At 57.9% G+C, this 16,102-nt stretch overlaps 1 protein-coding gene across 7 annotated transcripts in view; it reads right to left on the reverse strand.

The window, feature by feature from the left end:
- SRC (SRC proto-oncogene, non-receptor tyrosine kinase) overlaps positions 1-16,102 on the reverse strand; it is a 56,576-nt gene that overhangs the window by 4,124 nt on the left and 36,350 nt on the right. For 4 of the 7 annotated variants that reach the window (XM_082429200.1, XM_082429201.1, XM_082429198.1 and 1 more), the window contains 7 exons: positions 15,197-15,296; positions 7,594-7,692; positions 7,315-7,418; positions 5,269-5,418; positions 3,598-3,753; positions 1,329-1,508; positions 333-409 (listed from right to left, as the gene is read on the reverse strand). In XM_082429200.1, coding sequence (XP_082285326.1) covers positions 333-409; positions 1,329-1,508; positions 3,598-3,753; positions 5,269-5,418; positions 7,315-7,418; positions 7,594-7,692; positions 15,197-15,296 — 866 coding nt within the window. Of the gene's footprint in view, positions 1-332; positions 410-1,328; positions 1,509-3,597; positions 3,754-5,268; positions 5,419-7,314; positions 7,419-7,593; positions 7,693-8,550; positions 8,584-14,180; positions 14,199-15,196; positions 15,297-16,102 lie in introns of all 7 variants that reach the window. The other 3 variants (XM_082429204.1, XM_082429202.1, XM_082429203.1) reach the window with 3 other exon arrangements.

Consider the following 16,102-nt stretch of genomic DNA (forward strand, 5'->3'; position numbering starts at 1 on the left):
AAATTAAAAAGTAGTTGTTGAGCACCGCCTACAGCAAGCAAGTACTAATACATGTTTGATGAGTGACTGACATTGACAGAGAAGAAAACTGAGGTCTGACGTCCCATAGCAAGTCAGTGACTCCTGATGCCCAGGTAAGGGCTCTTTCCTCTGCCCGAACCACCACTCACAGCACCTGTAAGTGCTCCCAGTAACACATGGGATGAGATCAGTGAGTGTGGGGCAATCAAGACAAGTTCCTTGGAGGGGGCACTCAAGAGGCCAGACATGGCTGAGCCAGGTGGGTCAGAGAACTCAAGGCCAGGTGTGGGAGCGGGGAGGGGCTGACTCACCTGAGCAGCCATGTCCACCAGCTGAGGCAGCCGCAGGTACTTGCCCGTCTCCCCCTTGAGAAAGTCCAGCAAACTCCCTGGAGAGAGAGAAAGCAGCTCTAGCCCCCGCCCTGTCCTCCCTGAGCCAGGAAGCAGTGATTCCCAGATCTTGTCCACCGGGGCAGGCCAGCCTCACTTTAACCACACAGCAGATTTTGTGCAAACCCATCTCTGAATAAAGTCTGTGTTTGTCACTCAGAAGGCAAGCAGGATGGGAAACAACCAAATGTCCGCCTCTAGGCAAACAGAACTGTGGTACAGCTATACTACGGAATACTACTCAGTAACAAAAAGGGACAAACTACTGATACACACAACAAGAAGGAAAACCCTCGGATGTAAAAGATTTACCTACACGAAATTCTAGAAGAAACAACTCTATGAAGACAGAAAGCACATCAGTGGCTGTGTGGGTTTGGGACTGGAGACTACTATATGCAAAGGGGTACAAGGGTGCTTTCTGGGGTGACGGCGATCTATAACTCGATTGTGGTAAGAGATACACAGCATACCCATTTGTTAAAACTCACCGAACTGGACACTTAAAATGGGTGTATTTTATCACATGTAAATTATACCTCCCAAAAGTGGAATTTTGAAAAACAATTAATTTCAAAACTAAGTAAAAGTTAAGCCAGGAACTTGACCCAGATGTGGCTCAGCTTGGAGGATTCAGGGACTTCTCCTTCCAGCCCCAGAATGGCAAATGGCTTTACAAAACCAGCAAACGGGGGGACATAGATGCATTGTGGGAAATCATTAAAAACAAAATGAACGGAGAAAGGCAACCTTTGGTTTAACTTTCCATTGACATGGGAAGTTGATTCTTTCCACTCATTCCACCTTTAAAGGCATATGCTCTAGATGTGGTGGGAGGTGAAGCACATCCCACCTGCCCTTCTGTGAGGACCCCAGTCAGGGGCCACCCACGTGTCCGCGCCATCACGCAGGCCTCACCCTTGCTCATGTACTCCGTGACGATGTAGATGGGCTCCTCAGACACCACCGCGTACAGCTGCACCAGCTTCTCATGCCTCAGTTTCTTCATGACCTGGGCCTCCTGAAGGAAGGCCTCCGGAGACATCGTGCCAGGCTTCAGAGTTTTGATGGCCACCCTGGTGGTGCCATTCCAGGTCCCTGCGTGGTAAGGGGTGCAGGCTGCCTCAGTGGAGGACCCCCATTCCCACCCCACAGGGACCAGGATCTGCCTGCCCGGGTACCAATTTCAGCTCTGGCCTCCCAGGCCACGTGACAAGCCCAGCCAAGGCCCAGCCCCTTTCTGGACCTCAGTGTCCCCATCTGCAAATGGGCAGGACGCTCCTCACACAGGGCACGCTCAAGAAACAAGAGCTGTTGTTCGGACGCTGATTATTAGAAATGTCCCCCAAAGCAGCACACTCATCTGAGAGTTGGGGGACCATGGTTCCAACTCAACTGCCCTCTCCTGGGTAGTCATGTTCCTTCTGGGTGGCCCAGGTGTTAGCAGATGGAGCATGCACTCGTGGGGGCGGGGGGTGAGGCAGAGCCGGCCTCAGAACAAGGCCACCAGAACAAGAGCTTGTCTCAAGCCACACTCCCCAAACAGTAAGGCTTCACACTAAGTAGAAGGGCTCGGAGGTCAGTCTGGCAGGAGTTTGGCTCCCACCTCTGCCTCCTCCCAGCAGTGAGACCATAGGTGAGTCAGTTCCCCTCTCTGAGCCTCGATTTTCTCATCCGGAAAATGGGGAGGCTATAGTATCCACCTGTGGGCTGTTTGAGGATTAAATGAGATTTTAGCCACTGGGCCAAGCCCACTGTAAGGACACAGTTAATAATAGCTGCAGCTGTCATCTTATTATTATCTGGTTTTTAAATTGTGAGGCCTCGGGGGAAGCTGTGTTCTAAACCAGTGTGTTTAATCTGAGTTTTGTCCCAGCCGGGCCTGAGGCGCCTTGGGCCCATTCCTGCCCATCTCTGGGCCTCCAGGTGCGAGTTGGGGCTCGGGCCCCCGTCTGTGGCCTTCCCGGCACAGGCCCTCTGGGCATGCGTACCAGGCACTTCGTGAGTCTACCTGAATCATCCAGGGAGGAACGGGAGCCTCCCGCACTGACTGTTCACCACACGCCCAAGCCAGGAATGAGTTTTGCAGCCACAGGAATGGCTGACGCCATGGATTTTTCAGGTTTTGCTCATGTCCTCTTTTTGTGCCTGTGCCTGCAAGCTGGCTTCTCATCCCCCTCCCCTCTCCCCAGCTCAAAGCCTCCCCTTTCCTGACTTGGCCTGACCTCCAGCCTGCAGGCCTCTGTCCCTGCAGTGCTGCCACCCAGGAACCCCCTCTGCTCTCCTCCATCATCTCTTCCTCTGAAGGGAGGGAAGTGGTGGCGGTGACGCCAAGTGAATACTGCAGCTCAGATGAAACCACCTTGAAAACAGCACACGGCCATCCACCCCCCAAGCCCCACTGGACGCGCAGGCTCACGACAGCCAGGCCTGCCTCACCGCTGCCTCCGAAAGTCCTGCGTCAGCAGAAACCAATCAGCAGAAGGGGGCCTGGGTTTTGTCAGGGCTGCGTGGCATTTGTTTTCAAGGACGGTTTGGCTGTCTCTCTAGAGTTAGACAGGAGATCGTTAACAGGCCTGGAACACGCCAGACCCTGTACTCCTTCCGTAAGCGGGGGCTTCTCTTCCCACAGCTGAAGCTAACGTGTGGACCCACACGGGGCCAGCATTCTCTCAACCCCACTAGGGGGTCCTATTATCACCAGCCCCATTTTACAGTTGGGAAGATCGAGGCTCAGTCCACGAGTGTGACAGAGGAGAGCTGTTCATGCAATAGCAGGTGGGCTGGGTGGCATCCTGGAAGGCTTCCCAGAGGAAGTGGCACCTAAGCTTGGATCCGCAGGAGGGTGAGTGGTTGACTCGGGAAAATAGCCCTCCAGAGTGAAGCCACCCAGCCCAGGCCACACGGCACGTCACTGGGGAGTCGCGATGCCCAGCCCTGAGTGGTTCTGGGTAAACAGGTACCACAGTGTGCGGAGGTGTGGCGGTCTACACCCCAGCCTGCTGTCAGCCACCGCTGGGGGAGCTCCATGTTGAAAGTAGGGCCCACTGTTCAGCAGAGATGATGGGACTCGTGGAGGTGAAGGCTGGGGGACTCATGGGGCCTTGAGCTGCCACTTTGGACAGACATCTGCCTGGTTCGCAGGTGGGCACATGGTAGGGTGTGCGGGGCCGGGGCAAGGCCTTACCCATCCACACCTCTCCGAAGCAGCCCTGGCCCAGCTTGACCTCCAGCCGCAGCGACTCCCGGGGTATCTCCCAGGCGTCCTTGGCCAGGCCCTGAGTCTGTGGCTTGGACGTGGGGCACACAGTGGTGAGGCGGTGGCACAGGCCATCAGCGTGTTCTGAAGACAGAGGCAGGGAGGTGGAGTTCAGGCCCGGCGTCCGTGCTGGGGTCTCTGTGTCCCGCGCTGTGTGTGTGTGTGCAGACTTACACACTGTATGCGCACAGGCTTCGGGGAGGCACAGGACACCCCCAAGGCCAGGCGTCCATACCTGTGTGTACACAACCGTCCCCGACACAGGCCCACACTGCCTCATGCATCTGCTCCCTGAGTCATTCATTCATCAGACTTTAAGCGGGGGCTACCTAGGCAGGTGCCAGGGACCCAGTGGAACACTGCCCTCAGGGAGTGCACAGTCCAGGATGACACCCAACTTCCCTTAATCACCTCCCAGGACCACGAGTGTGACAGAGGAGAGCTGTGCATGCAATAGCAGGTGGGCTGGGTGGCATCCTGGAAGGCTTCCCAGAGGAAGTGGCACCTGAGCTTGGCTCCACAGGAGGGTGAGTGGTTGACTTGGGAAAATAGCCCTCCAAACAGAGGGCACACTGCCTCATACATGTGCAAAGGCCCTGAGGGAGAAATAAGCCCCTGGGTTGGAGGAACTGAAAGGAGGCCAGGGGGCTACTGGAGAGTGACTGGGGGAAGGAGGGCCCCAGGTAAGGCAGGGAGGCCAGCCAGGTTTAGACTACCCAAGGCCTCGGAGGCCACATGGGGGTCTTTATCCTAAAATTCCAAGGTAACCCCTGGAGGGTTTTGATCTGGGGGAACGGGGTTCAGAATGAACCCTACAGTGGTGGCCAAGGGGACAGAGCGGGGTGGCAGATCCTAGAGGGAGTCGGGAGGCCTAGCCAACAGAGGAGGAGTAGCGGGCGCTCTCAGGAAAGGCCACGCCTGCACGCCCAGGCCACAGCCACATGCCACAGGCCCAGACACCCACAGAGAGCTGTCCACGTGGGAGCACCCAGGCCAGGCCATGGTCCACCCGGGCAGCCCTGAACATCCAGATGGATCGGCCACACTCCTGCACACTCGGCCTGGCCCGCGCTCACGACCTGCGCATGTGAGCTCCCCGCCTGCCACTCTCCCTCTCTCTGCTACAATCCAATCGATAGAGCCGCCCCCTCCTTGTCTCCCGGTAACCAGTTCTAACCGGTCCTAAGGCTGCAGGGACAAATGACACCGGCCTATGCCCCCTCCTTCCTGGCTCACTCCTCCAGGCAGCCCCCTCCTCACCAGGCAGCTGCGGAGGAGGAGAGAGGATAGAGGGGCAGGGTGGGGGGGGGAGGGAAGAGGGGAAACAGGGAAGAGAGGGCACAGGGAGGAGAGAAGGAAAAAAGAGGGGGTGGGAGGAGGGGAGTGGGAGGAGGGAGAAAGGGGAAAGGAAGAAGGGGGGAGGGGAACGGGAGCCCGCATCCTCAGGGTGACAGAAGTCCTGGCCCTTCTTGGCCCCAAAGCCCACCTCCTCAGGGTCTGCAGCTCATAGGGTAGGCGGAGACACCCCCCCCATGCTCTCCGAGGGCCTACTCTCCCCTGCGCCAAGCTGGCCGCCCGGGAGGCCTGCCCGGCACTCACTGGAGTAGTAGGCCACGAGCTGCTGCAGGCTGTTGAACTGGGTGCGGGAGGTGATGTAGAAGCCGCCGCTGTCCAGCTTGCGGATCTTGTAGTGCTTCACGTTGAGGCCCTTGGCGTTGTCGAAGTCAGACACTGAGAGGCAGTAGGCGCCTGCAGGGCAGCCCAAAGAGGAGCCGTGACCACCATGCCGGCCCACCCACGGGCCACGGCACTGAGCACACCTACCCAACATGGGACGGAAGGGAGGCACAGGCAGAGCCACGTCTGGTCCAGCCTGTCTCTGAGCACCCAGTTCTGGGGCGGCCACTGGGGCAGAGCCAAATGACAAAGGGGCACCTGACCGGAGAGCCTTTCCATGAACCCTTGGCCCTAGCAAGACCTCTGAAGCCCAGGTGTGCATCCCAACTGTGGGACCCGAGCAAGTGGCTAGCCCTCTCTGGGCCTCGGTTTCCTCTGCTGCACAATGGGGCTACTTCCCTGGCTGCTGGGGAGATTCAGTGAGACTACATATAAGAGGGCCTGGCACACAGTAGGTGCTCGATAAATGTTGGCAGGGAGCCTAACAGGAATGGTCCCAAGTGGCTGTGTGTCCCTGGCCTAACTGCCTCCCCTCTGTGGGTCTGTCCACGGGCACACTGTCCGGGCCCTGCCCCTTCCTGAAGACTCCAGGCTCAGGCAGGAGCCAGTGATTGGCTGAGGCTGGGGCGATCCTGGGCAGAAGACCACGTACTGGGTGTGGCCTGAAGGCTGCCAAAGCTAAGCTGGGCCAATCCCAGTGGCCCCCTCCCTGTTTCCCTTGAGCCTGGAAGAGCTCTGGGCTGGAAAAGTTTCCTTCTGCCCAACAGGACTGGCTAGGCCTGTTAACCTGAGCCTAAGAGATACCTGGGGTGGCATCAGGGGACAAGGCTGAGCCCCAGGGGTAGGGGAGGAGGCTCCAGCGGCCAGAGAAAGCCTTTCTCGGGAAGCAGCACACAGGCATCATACTAGAAGCCCAGTCCCCACAGCCCACAAAACCTCTGGACAATCCTCAGGTGGGGGTTACAATCTCCAGTGTAAAGAAGGGAAAATGAGGCCCAGAGAGGGAAAGCAGCTAGCCTCAGGTCACCCAGCAAATCAGGCACAGAGCTGGGACTTGAACCCGTACCTGGGTCTCTAAAGCCTGCATTGGACAACCATGACTTTCTACAGATGGCCAGGCCATGTGCATATAGAAGCCACAGGCCTGAGTCTAAGGCCAAGCCCTGACCACATGTGCACACACGCAGGCATGCCTGTGTCCAGTGGCTGCATGATCACACAGGTCCACACTCCCTAGGCCCCTGGGCACAAGAACAAACCCATAACAATTCACTCCCACACAGCAACCCACAGACAACTCCACCCCCACGTGTGCACACACATGCCTGGACCCACACACGGCATGCACAGCCACATGACCTCTCATAAATGCACACACATGACACGGATGCTCTGCTTTCCCATCTCCCACTGAGCCCCAGGCCCACAGGAAGCAGGAGCTTCATAGCTATGGTGATGGAGAGTCTGCAACCCACGTGCGGAGGGGCTGGAGAGAAAGGGGGTGATCATTCTCTGGTGGGGGGAAGGAACAGGAGAGGAAGAGAGGACAGGACTGTTGGGGGAAGGGCAAAGCCAGGTCCCAGCACCCAGTCCAGCCCCTGAGGCCCCTGGAGAAGGGGAAGGAGAGGGGCCCATTGCATCAGCACCCTCCCTGGGAACAGCTTTTTGCTCTGTGACCCTCAGACCCCCTGACAACCTGTGCCCATTCCTCACCTGAGGAACCTGAGGCCAGAGAGGCTGGCCTCTTTTGCTGCACCTGTTGCATCATCTTTTGCTGCATCTCTGGTCACCCCAGAGTGACTCAGTGTTCCTCACATGGACCTCCCTGCCTTTGATCCTGTCTTTTTCTCTAGCTGGAGGGCTCTTCCCACCCCACTCCATATACCAAACTCCTATTCATTCCACAATACCCAGCTCAAATAACCCACAAAAGGCTCAGTTCCCACTGGTCAGCAGAAGCACTCATACCTTTTGTGGTCTCGCTTTCTCGCACTAGGAAAGTCCCTCTTGGGTTCTCCACATTGAGCAGTAACCGCTCTGACTCCCGTCTGGTGATCTTGCCAAAGTACCACCTGGGGTGGGAGGGAGGAGGATGGTGCTGGTGGTCCAGGCTTCCGCCCACCCACAGTGCCTCTTCCTGGGATGTGGCTGGGGCCCTGGGCAGCCAGACCTCCCACTCTAGCCCAGGAGAGAAGCTCTGAACTGGCAGCGATGGTAAGCAAGCAGGAGGCCAGAGTCGATACTCACTCCTCGGCCTGGATGGAGTCGGAGGGCGCCACGTAATTGCTGGGGATGTAGCCCGTCTGTCCTGTGCTGAGTGAGTGGGCCAGCCACCAGTCTCCCTCTCTGAGCAGGGGGAGAGGGAGGGAGCAAAGGAGAAGGGAACCATCAGCAATGGACCCCGATGCCTGCAATCTTCATAGGTGCCGTGCTGGGGGCTCTTGAGGCTGAGTGAGGTGCAGGGAACAGTGAGATCAGGCCTCTCACAGCTGCCAGGCCGAGGTGACCTGGGACTCTTCCCCTCCCTACCCCAGATGCCTCTTGGCCAAAGCTGACTCAGACGACGACGCCCGAATTCATGGGGCAGAGTCCTGGGACAGGAAGTGATCTGCTTTCCTTCAGATAGACCAAGCAGTCTCAAGATGCCAAGAGCCGCCTTGGGATTGAGGGAGGGAGCTCCTTGTCTCTGGGGAGCAAGCAAGTTGTAACAGGAGAAGATTCCTCCTGAGATGGATGTCAAATCAGACCTTCAAAGTCTCCCCAAGTCCTGAGATTTGGAAGCCCAAGCCTGGGAGCTGGTGAGACCTGAGTGGAGGCAAGGGGTGGCTCTTTGGGGGCTTGGTGACAATCCAGGCGCCAACCCTGCAAACTAGAGCAATGCTTGCCTTTGTCACAAATCATGGGTCACACCCACAGGGCTCCTTGACTGAAAACTACAGGCCTCCTCCTGCAGCCTACCCATCTATGGGGGAAACTGAGGCCAGAGGGGGCTGGGACTTGCCCAAAGTCACACAGCGAGTCGTGTCAGAGGGAGCTGAGGTGGCAGAACCCCAGTACCCAGGGCCCTTCTACACTAATTGCCCCATGAGGAGGAGGAGGAGGAGGAGGAGGAGGAGGTGATGGGGACAGGGTGATGGACAGGAAAAGCCCCCGGCAGGGCGGGTCCCCTGGGTCTGGGTGGGAGTGGGGAGGGGGCAGAAGTACCTTTGCAGCCATCTGAATGTGAACCAGGTCTGGCTGGAGCGGGGGTCCAGAGACACAGAGGAGGGAGGAGAAAGCGAGAGCCCAACAGGAAAGAAGAGGCAGAAATGGGGGTGGTGAGAGAGAGAGAGGCAGAAAGAGCGAGGGAGAGAGCGGAGCGCCAGGCGGTGCTGGGGACGGGGGAGGGGGGACAAGGCGGGGCAGCCACTAGGGCCTCGCATCCAAAGCAATCAAAGGGGACAGGGAGAGGGTCGATGGGGAGGGAGGAGAGGCCAATGGGAAGGGCTGCCTGGGAAATAGGGTCCAGCCCCCTCCCATTCCCACTGTGCAGATGGGAAGACTGAGGCTAGAGAAGCAAAGGCCTCTGCTCAAGGTCACGTCACGCAGCCAGGCCCAGGTTCCTAACTCCCAGATGAGAAGGCCTTCCCTACAGGGTGCAGTGGGGCTTGATACCTTGCTGAGCTTCTCCATCCAAGGCTGCCTTTGACCTCATCACAACCCTGAGAAGACACACAGCAAGCAGGATGTGCTCCCCCACTCCCCATCACCGGGACACAAAGAGAGAAAGGCCCTTGCCCACAGCCACAGTCTGGACTTGAACCTGGATCCCTGGCTCCTGGTTTTTCTGAGCTGCCTCTGACCCATATTCTTCAGCCCATTTTGAAGATGGAGAAGTTGAGGCCGGGAGAGAGTGGGGCTGGGGGAGCTCTCTGACAACAGGTGAGTACAGGTGAGCATCGCAGAGCCAGGGGCCCAGCCAGGTGGGCTGAGGCTCAACCAGAGAGTGTGGGTCCCTTCTGGATGGAGTGAGGCGAAGAGAGAGAGATTGGAGCTGTGCGGTCTGACTTGGCTGTGAGATCACCGCACGCATGCTCAGGCAGGGGCACGAGCTCACATGGGGATCTCTGCGGGAGAGGGAAGGCCCTGGAGTAAGAGGGTAAGGCCCACCTCAAGGAAAGAGCCTGAAGATACCCAGGCCCTCCATCTACCTCTCTGTGTGCACCCACATGGGGTGGGGGATCCACACTTGTCTGTCCCATTTGACCCTCAAGGCCACCCTGCTAAGCAGGAAGGCAGGCCTCAGCCCCCCAGATGATGAAACTATGGCTCAGAGATGTCTAGGGACCAGCCCAAGGACACACAGCACCCAGGCTGAAGTAACCCAGCACTTTCTTTGTAGAGTTGGGGAAACTGAGGCACAGAGTGGGGCAGAGACTTCCCAAGGCTACACAGCAAGGACTCAAATCACAGGGAAGAGCTGAGATCTTCCAGTCCCAAGTCTTCATTTCACCAAGGGGGAAAATAAGGCATAGAGAAGGGCGGTGATTTGCCCAAAGCCACACAGCGAATCAACAGCAGAGCAAGGGTGAGAACCAGGGCCCCTGTGTGCCCACAGCCAGACACAGCAGGTCTCCTGGACCCCTGCACCCTCCCCAGGCCTCTCAGAGGCTCAGACACCCTCAGGAAAACCAGGGGAAGATGGAGGAGGAGGCAGCAGGACTGGGCCAAGGTCTAGGTCAGAGACTACAAAATGAGGCAAATTGACAAAGCAAGAGTGTGCAAGCTGGCTGGCCTCTGGGAAGCCCCCAGCCACCCACTCACAGTGGAAGGCCGGCAGGAGCATGTGCCCAGGGGCCAACCAAGCAGGGCCCCAGAAGCAAGGGTGAGGGTTCAGCTCTGCTGACACTACCCAGACTTCTGCCAGCAGAGCCTCCACCTGCCTAACATCAGCCCATGTGTGAGTCTGGGCTCGCAGTCCAGTTTGGGGGTTTTATTTCAAGGGCAGGGATGGAGGTGCACTGCAGTCTCACTAAGGATCCAAGGTCCACCTTCAGCCTGGCCCCAGCTTGAGAGGTACCTCCGAGCCTGAGCGCCAGAATCAGAGCATCCTGGCGCCAGCCCAGCTCACCACTTGCAGGCTGCATTACTTTGGCCCTGCAGGACCTTGGTCCTCATCTGCAGGAAGGGGATACTCATGCCTCCCTCTGAGGATGTAAAATACCGGCACAGGGCCTGGCACATAGTAGGTGCTCAGCGTGCATGAGCTGTTAGTATCTTGATTTGGCTAAAAAAAGAAAAACAATTAAATCTGCAACTCTATGGTACTCCTCCCCACTCTCCAAAATGTTTTAAAAAACCAAAGCAGCTCAGTTCCAGTCTCCGATAAGGATTTGCTGTGTGACCTTGGGCAAGTACCCTGTCCTCTCTGGGTCTTAGTGTCCTCATCTGTAAAAAGGAGATAATATTCACAAAATCTCCCGTGCAGGCAAAGTGTGTAAATCAGTCAGCATCAAGCCAGGCTTTGGGTAAGCTGACTACTGTGATTATCATCTGAGCCTCAGTTTGCCCACCTGTGAAATGGAGATATCAAGCCCCATCTTCCCATGCCAATGGTCTGGGAGGCTCAAACCTGCCTCAGGTGGCTGTGAGCTGTCTCAGCCAAGGATCGGCGACTGCCCTCACAATGAGGGGCCCCATAGCTTCCCAGATCAGTCCAGTCTGGTGGGGATACCGATCTGAGCCCGGCTCAGAAGTAACAGCGGTGTAAACCTAACAGGTTGAGCAGATGTACTGCATCTGGCACCTTCCCTGGGGCCTGGATCCTATCAGATAGGCAGGAAGAGGGAAGGAAGGGAATCACACATTCCCTGCCTGACCCCTCACCTTCCCACACGTGGCAAGAGGAGAAAGCACTGGACCAGGAGTCCCCGAACTACAATTTTACATCCCAACTGCTGTCACTAGCTGTGTGACTTCATGCTACTGACCTCACCTCTCTGAGCCTCAGGATCCTCTTTTTGGAGCCTAATCCTTGTGGCTAATTCAGGCTGGCGTGTGGATTGGGAGTGTGGCAGCTTTGGAACCTGGGACGTTATGCCAGTTTGGGTCCTTCTATTTAACTCATTTGGGCTGTTGGGACTGGCCAGAGAAGCCGTTTGGGGATTACAGGCAAGCCAGGGAAGCTGGGTACGGCCCAGGCAGTCAAGTTTCCGAGCCCTGAGGCCTGGACCCGTGGTTGGTAGGGAGAGAGCAGGGTGAGGCCAAGGCAAGTCATGTGAGGAGGGCAGGAAGGGGTCCCTCGCCCCACGATGGGGAGTAGAACTGGAGTGCCCAGGGCAAGGGGGCAGAAGTCAGTGCCTGCTGGAGCTCTCCCCCAGAGAAGCTGCTGGAATAATCTGGGTAGGAGGAAAGGGCAATTTAGGAAGCATCCCAGAGTCAGACCCAGAGGGGCTCTGACTCCTGGAGACTCAGACACCGGGGCAGGGGCTCAGGGCAGTCACACCTCAGACCCCAGTGGCTTCCTCGGACCCAAGGCCACACAGCACCCAGGATTCTAGGAGCAGAACCGTTTGGCATGGAGATCCAGGGAGTGGGAGCTCCAGGCTGCTACTGTGAGGACCCCAACCCAGCCAGCCCTGGCCAAACCCCAACAGGCAGGCTCAGCCTTAAGCTCTCCCTCCCCGACTCCCAGCCCAGTCACAGGCTAGACTCAGAAAGTCCCTCATTCCTACAGGGAGGGGAGTTGGAGCAGGGGGTTCACAATAATAGACCTTAAGCAATAACAGTGGAAGGACATGCAGGGTGGTCCCTGGGTGAGGTATGAGACATGAGCACCTCAAATGTGGGTGGCCCATCTTCCACTAAGCCTCTCCCCCCCATCCCATTATCCCTCCTCTTCCTCTAATGCCAGCCCCCAACTCTCCCAGAGGAGCAGCTGAGCTTTGTGATGTGAGGAAGGGCTCCCCATCCACTCCCACCCTCCCCCACCCTCCAATCGGGGTGTCTCACTGCCATCCAAGGGCTTCCCACAGATGGGACTCCATCACTTCCTGGCAGCCCCCAGCCCATCATGGAAGGCAGGAAGAAGGAAGGGAAGGGGCTGGACAAAGGAAGAAGTGAGGGCTGCCCTCTGACTCTGAGTGAAAGAGGCAGAATCAAAGTTTTGAGAGCTTTCCTCAAGCTGTGACCCCCTGAGACACTCTTCCCATCGTTGCTGGTTGAGATCCTCCAGTACTTCAAAGCCTCTAACCTGAGGCATCCTCCCCAGCTCGGGCCCTTCCCTCCTCCTGGCTCCTCTGCACCTCCACGGAGCTCCTCTTCCAAGGGCTCGGGGTCATGCCTACCCCTCCCAGCTCTGCCACTACTAGCTGTGTGACCTTGAGCAAGTCACTTCACCTCTCTGGGCCTCAGTTTCCTCATCTGTAAAATGGAGCAAGTAAGCATTTCCACTTCCCAGGGCTGTGGTGCTGTATAAATAAAACAATGCAACTGCTCCACACGAGAACAGGCCCACACTCGAGGCACAAGAGACGGTGGCTATTTTATGACTGTTCACTCATCTCGTGCAAAAGCACCACCCGGGCACCCACAGTGTGCTGAGCAACAGGTGACGGGGGACCCAGAAATGTGGCAGGCCCAAGAAAAGCCCTCAAGGAGTTCCCAGTTTCAGGGGAGGGAGATACAAACAGCTGGAACCATAAGAGAACTGGAGCGGGACTCTGAATTGGGACTCAGACAGAAGGGCGTGGGGGGAGCTGGGAAAGCCCCCTCCCCCCGGGAGAGCAGCGTAAGGAGGGGAGAGATCTGCTGCCCAAGTTCCAATCCTGGCTTTGCTACTTGGTAGCTGTGTGACCTTAGACAAAGGCCTTCACATCTCTGAGCCTCAGTTTCCTCATTTGCAAAATGGAGATGGCCCCTCCCCCATCACTACAGCCCTGGTGGGATGGCAGCAGAGCAAATACAAGGACATGGGTAAAAATGCCTGCTACCTCTTTTCCCCTTTGCCTCACAAAGGGGGCAGTTCTAAACTGGATCTTGAGGGATGAATAGGAGTTTGCCAGGCAGAGATGGGAGAAAGGGCGCTTTAGGCAGAGAGAACAACATGCACAAAGGGCAGGGAGGCATGAAGAAGCAAGAAATGCTTGGAGACGGTGGAGACGTCCAACCTCCTTATCCAGGCCTTCGAGGATGCTCATGGATCGATTCTACTCTACCCTCGAGAACCTTCTCGCCCTTCCACAGCCCTGAAGGCAACCAGCCCCCTCCAGCCCTGCACCCTCCCACGAGCTGCCTTTCTGTGAGGGGGACTGCCTTCTACCACTCCCTCCATCCCCTCGACTTCACTGTGCTTCCTTCAAGGTCCTGCTTGAAACTCCCAGCCCCTGTGGTCACCATCAGAGGGGGGGCACACAGCAGGGGCCCTAAGGCCTGAGCTGACCCCGGCCCCGCCCTCTGCCTGCCACTTGGCCTGGACTGGGGCTGCATCCCGGCCACACTCTGGCTCCAGGAGGGCATGGCCTTCTCCACCGAGGCCTCACTGGGCCCAGCACTGGACCCTGCATGCAGCTGGCACTCAGTGTGGGCTGAACAGGGAGGGGATGAGTTAGCATGAGGTGGATGGGGAAGAGGTGACATGGGGAGTGACAGGCGTGATGGAAGGACCCTCCCCATTCTCAGCCTGGGATTAAGGTAGGGATCTGGTCAAACTATTGGGGGTGAGGACAGAAGCCGGGGAAGCCGGAAGGGGTGCAACCAAGGGAGCCAGAGACCATATGAAGCACATGCCGGAGGCAGCCCACCCCCACCAGTGAAGCGCCCCTACCCAGCCCGCCGCCCACAGAGTGTGTACACACCTGACATCCACCTTCCTCCTAGGGCCAGCGAGAGAGAAGCAGAGAGGGAGAAGCTGAGAGAGAGCTGGAGGGAGCAAGCACGGGCCAGGAATGGGGAGGGGGTTCCGCGAGGCTGTTGGGGGGATGGGAGGTGGCGGAGAGGGGACGCAGGCCCTCAGAAGGCAGGAATGCAGCAGGCGTGGAGCTGTACCCCTCGGTCGGCAGCTCCGCCCCCAGTGGGATCACCCCAGCTGTGACCACCCCTGGGCGCATGACCCAAAGCCTGCACCCCCCCACCCGCCATGACAGGTGTTGCACCCCACCTCACTGCACTCTAGGCAAGGAAAGGAGGGGAGTGGGGAGGAGGGGAAGGACGCCACCCCATGGCCAGAGCCTCACCCACCCCTCGCCAGTTCACTATCCCTGCTCACAGGGGCCCCCATTCCCCCATATGCCAACTTGGCCCTAGGATGCCCCACCCCAAGGCTGGAGTCCCTGGAGGTGAAGCAGAGATGCCCACCACAGTGCCCCGCCCTCCACCCCTATCCCATCATCTCATCCCCATGCCCTATCCTGACCCCTCTCACACTGGGTCCCCAGGATGGGTCCCCCAACCCTCCCAATGAGGGCCCTCCCTCTACAGCTAGAGACTCTACTGGTTGCCCAGGCTCTCCAGCACCTCTGTGGGCACAGCCTCCAGCTTCACAGGCCCTGCTTTCTGTAGTCCTGGGTCGCCGGCCCAGTCCTGCGCTGATCACACGCCCCCGTGCGGGTTCTGGGATCTGGAGTGCTGTGCTCTGCCGTCCAGTTTCTGCACCCAGATCCCGGTCCGTGGAGCCGTCCCAGACCCCCGACCGCCGGCGCCTGCCTCATCACCCCCAGAGGCCCCAGGACGGTTCCCTGCACCTCAGCTGCCTGGACACCCAGCTCTGCCGGCTGCCCATCAAGCTGGCCCTGGGACACTCAGAAGTGGCTCTGTCCCAAGACCAGGCCCAGGGCTGGGGTCCTGAGGGGCAGTGGGGTAGGGGGGCACTCACGTGTTGTTGACAATCTGGAGCCGCTCCCCTTTCTTGAAAGACAGGTCAGTCTCTGTCCGCGACTCATAGTCATAGAGGGCCACAAAGGTGGTCACTCCGCCTGCACAGAAGGTGGGGAGTGTCAGAACGGCCAGAGCCATGGCTGGGGGGAGAGGTGGACAAGAGAGCCTTGCACCCTGGGCGGGGCTGGGGTTGGTCTCCCACCTCCAGCCCAGAGGCCTGGTCCCATTCACTGGGGGTGGGCCTCTACGCATGTCCCCCTGTGTCTGTGTGTCCCGCACGCTTGTGAGGGCGTGTAGGAAGCACGTGCGTCTCTCCACCTCTGAGTGTGCCCACTGGGCTTGAGGGGATGCTGGGTGTTGGCTTCTCTGTTTGCTATCTGTCTTCCCCACAGCACCAGAAGTCCCCAATAACAGACATCTTTATTTTGTTCTTAGAGCCTGGTGTATAGTACGTGCTCAAGAAACAACCATTAGATGAATGAAGCAGTGAATGAAGGAAACTGCACCTGGGGACGCAGCTCTTTTCTGGGGAGATGTGACTCTGGATGCTTCTGTGTGTCAGGGAAGATCTTGGCTGCAGGTAACTGTCCCCTCCGAAGCCCTCTCTGTCCCCCCATTTGAAGTTACAACCTCCAGCCACACATCCACCAACACTACTCCCTGCCCGTTTTGCTCTTTCACAGCAGTTACCACCCACTAACACCCTGCACGGTTTACACACCTTGCTCTTTGCTTCTCTCCCCCACAGGGGTTTTGTCTGTTTTACACGTTGCTGTGACCCCAGCACCAGAAGAGACCTGGCACACAGGAGGGGCGCCACAACTATCTCTTGAACAAACGAATGGGTATGTTTGCGGGTCTGTCTCACTTGGGTGTGTGTCTGTGCCTGTGTGTTCTCACTGCA

The sequence above is a fragment of the Balaenoptera physalus genome (genome assembly GCF_965194825.1).
Source record: "Balaenoptera physalus genome assembly, chromosome: 16".
NCBI classification, from domain to species: Eukaryota; Metazoa; Chordata; class Mammalia; order Artiodactyla; family Balaenopteridae; genus Balaenoptera; species Balaenoptera physalus.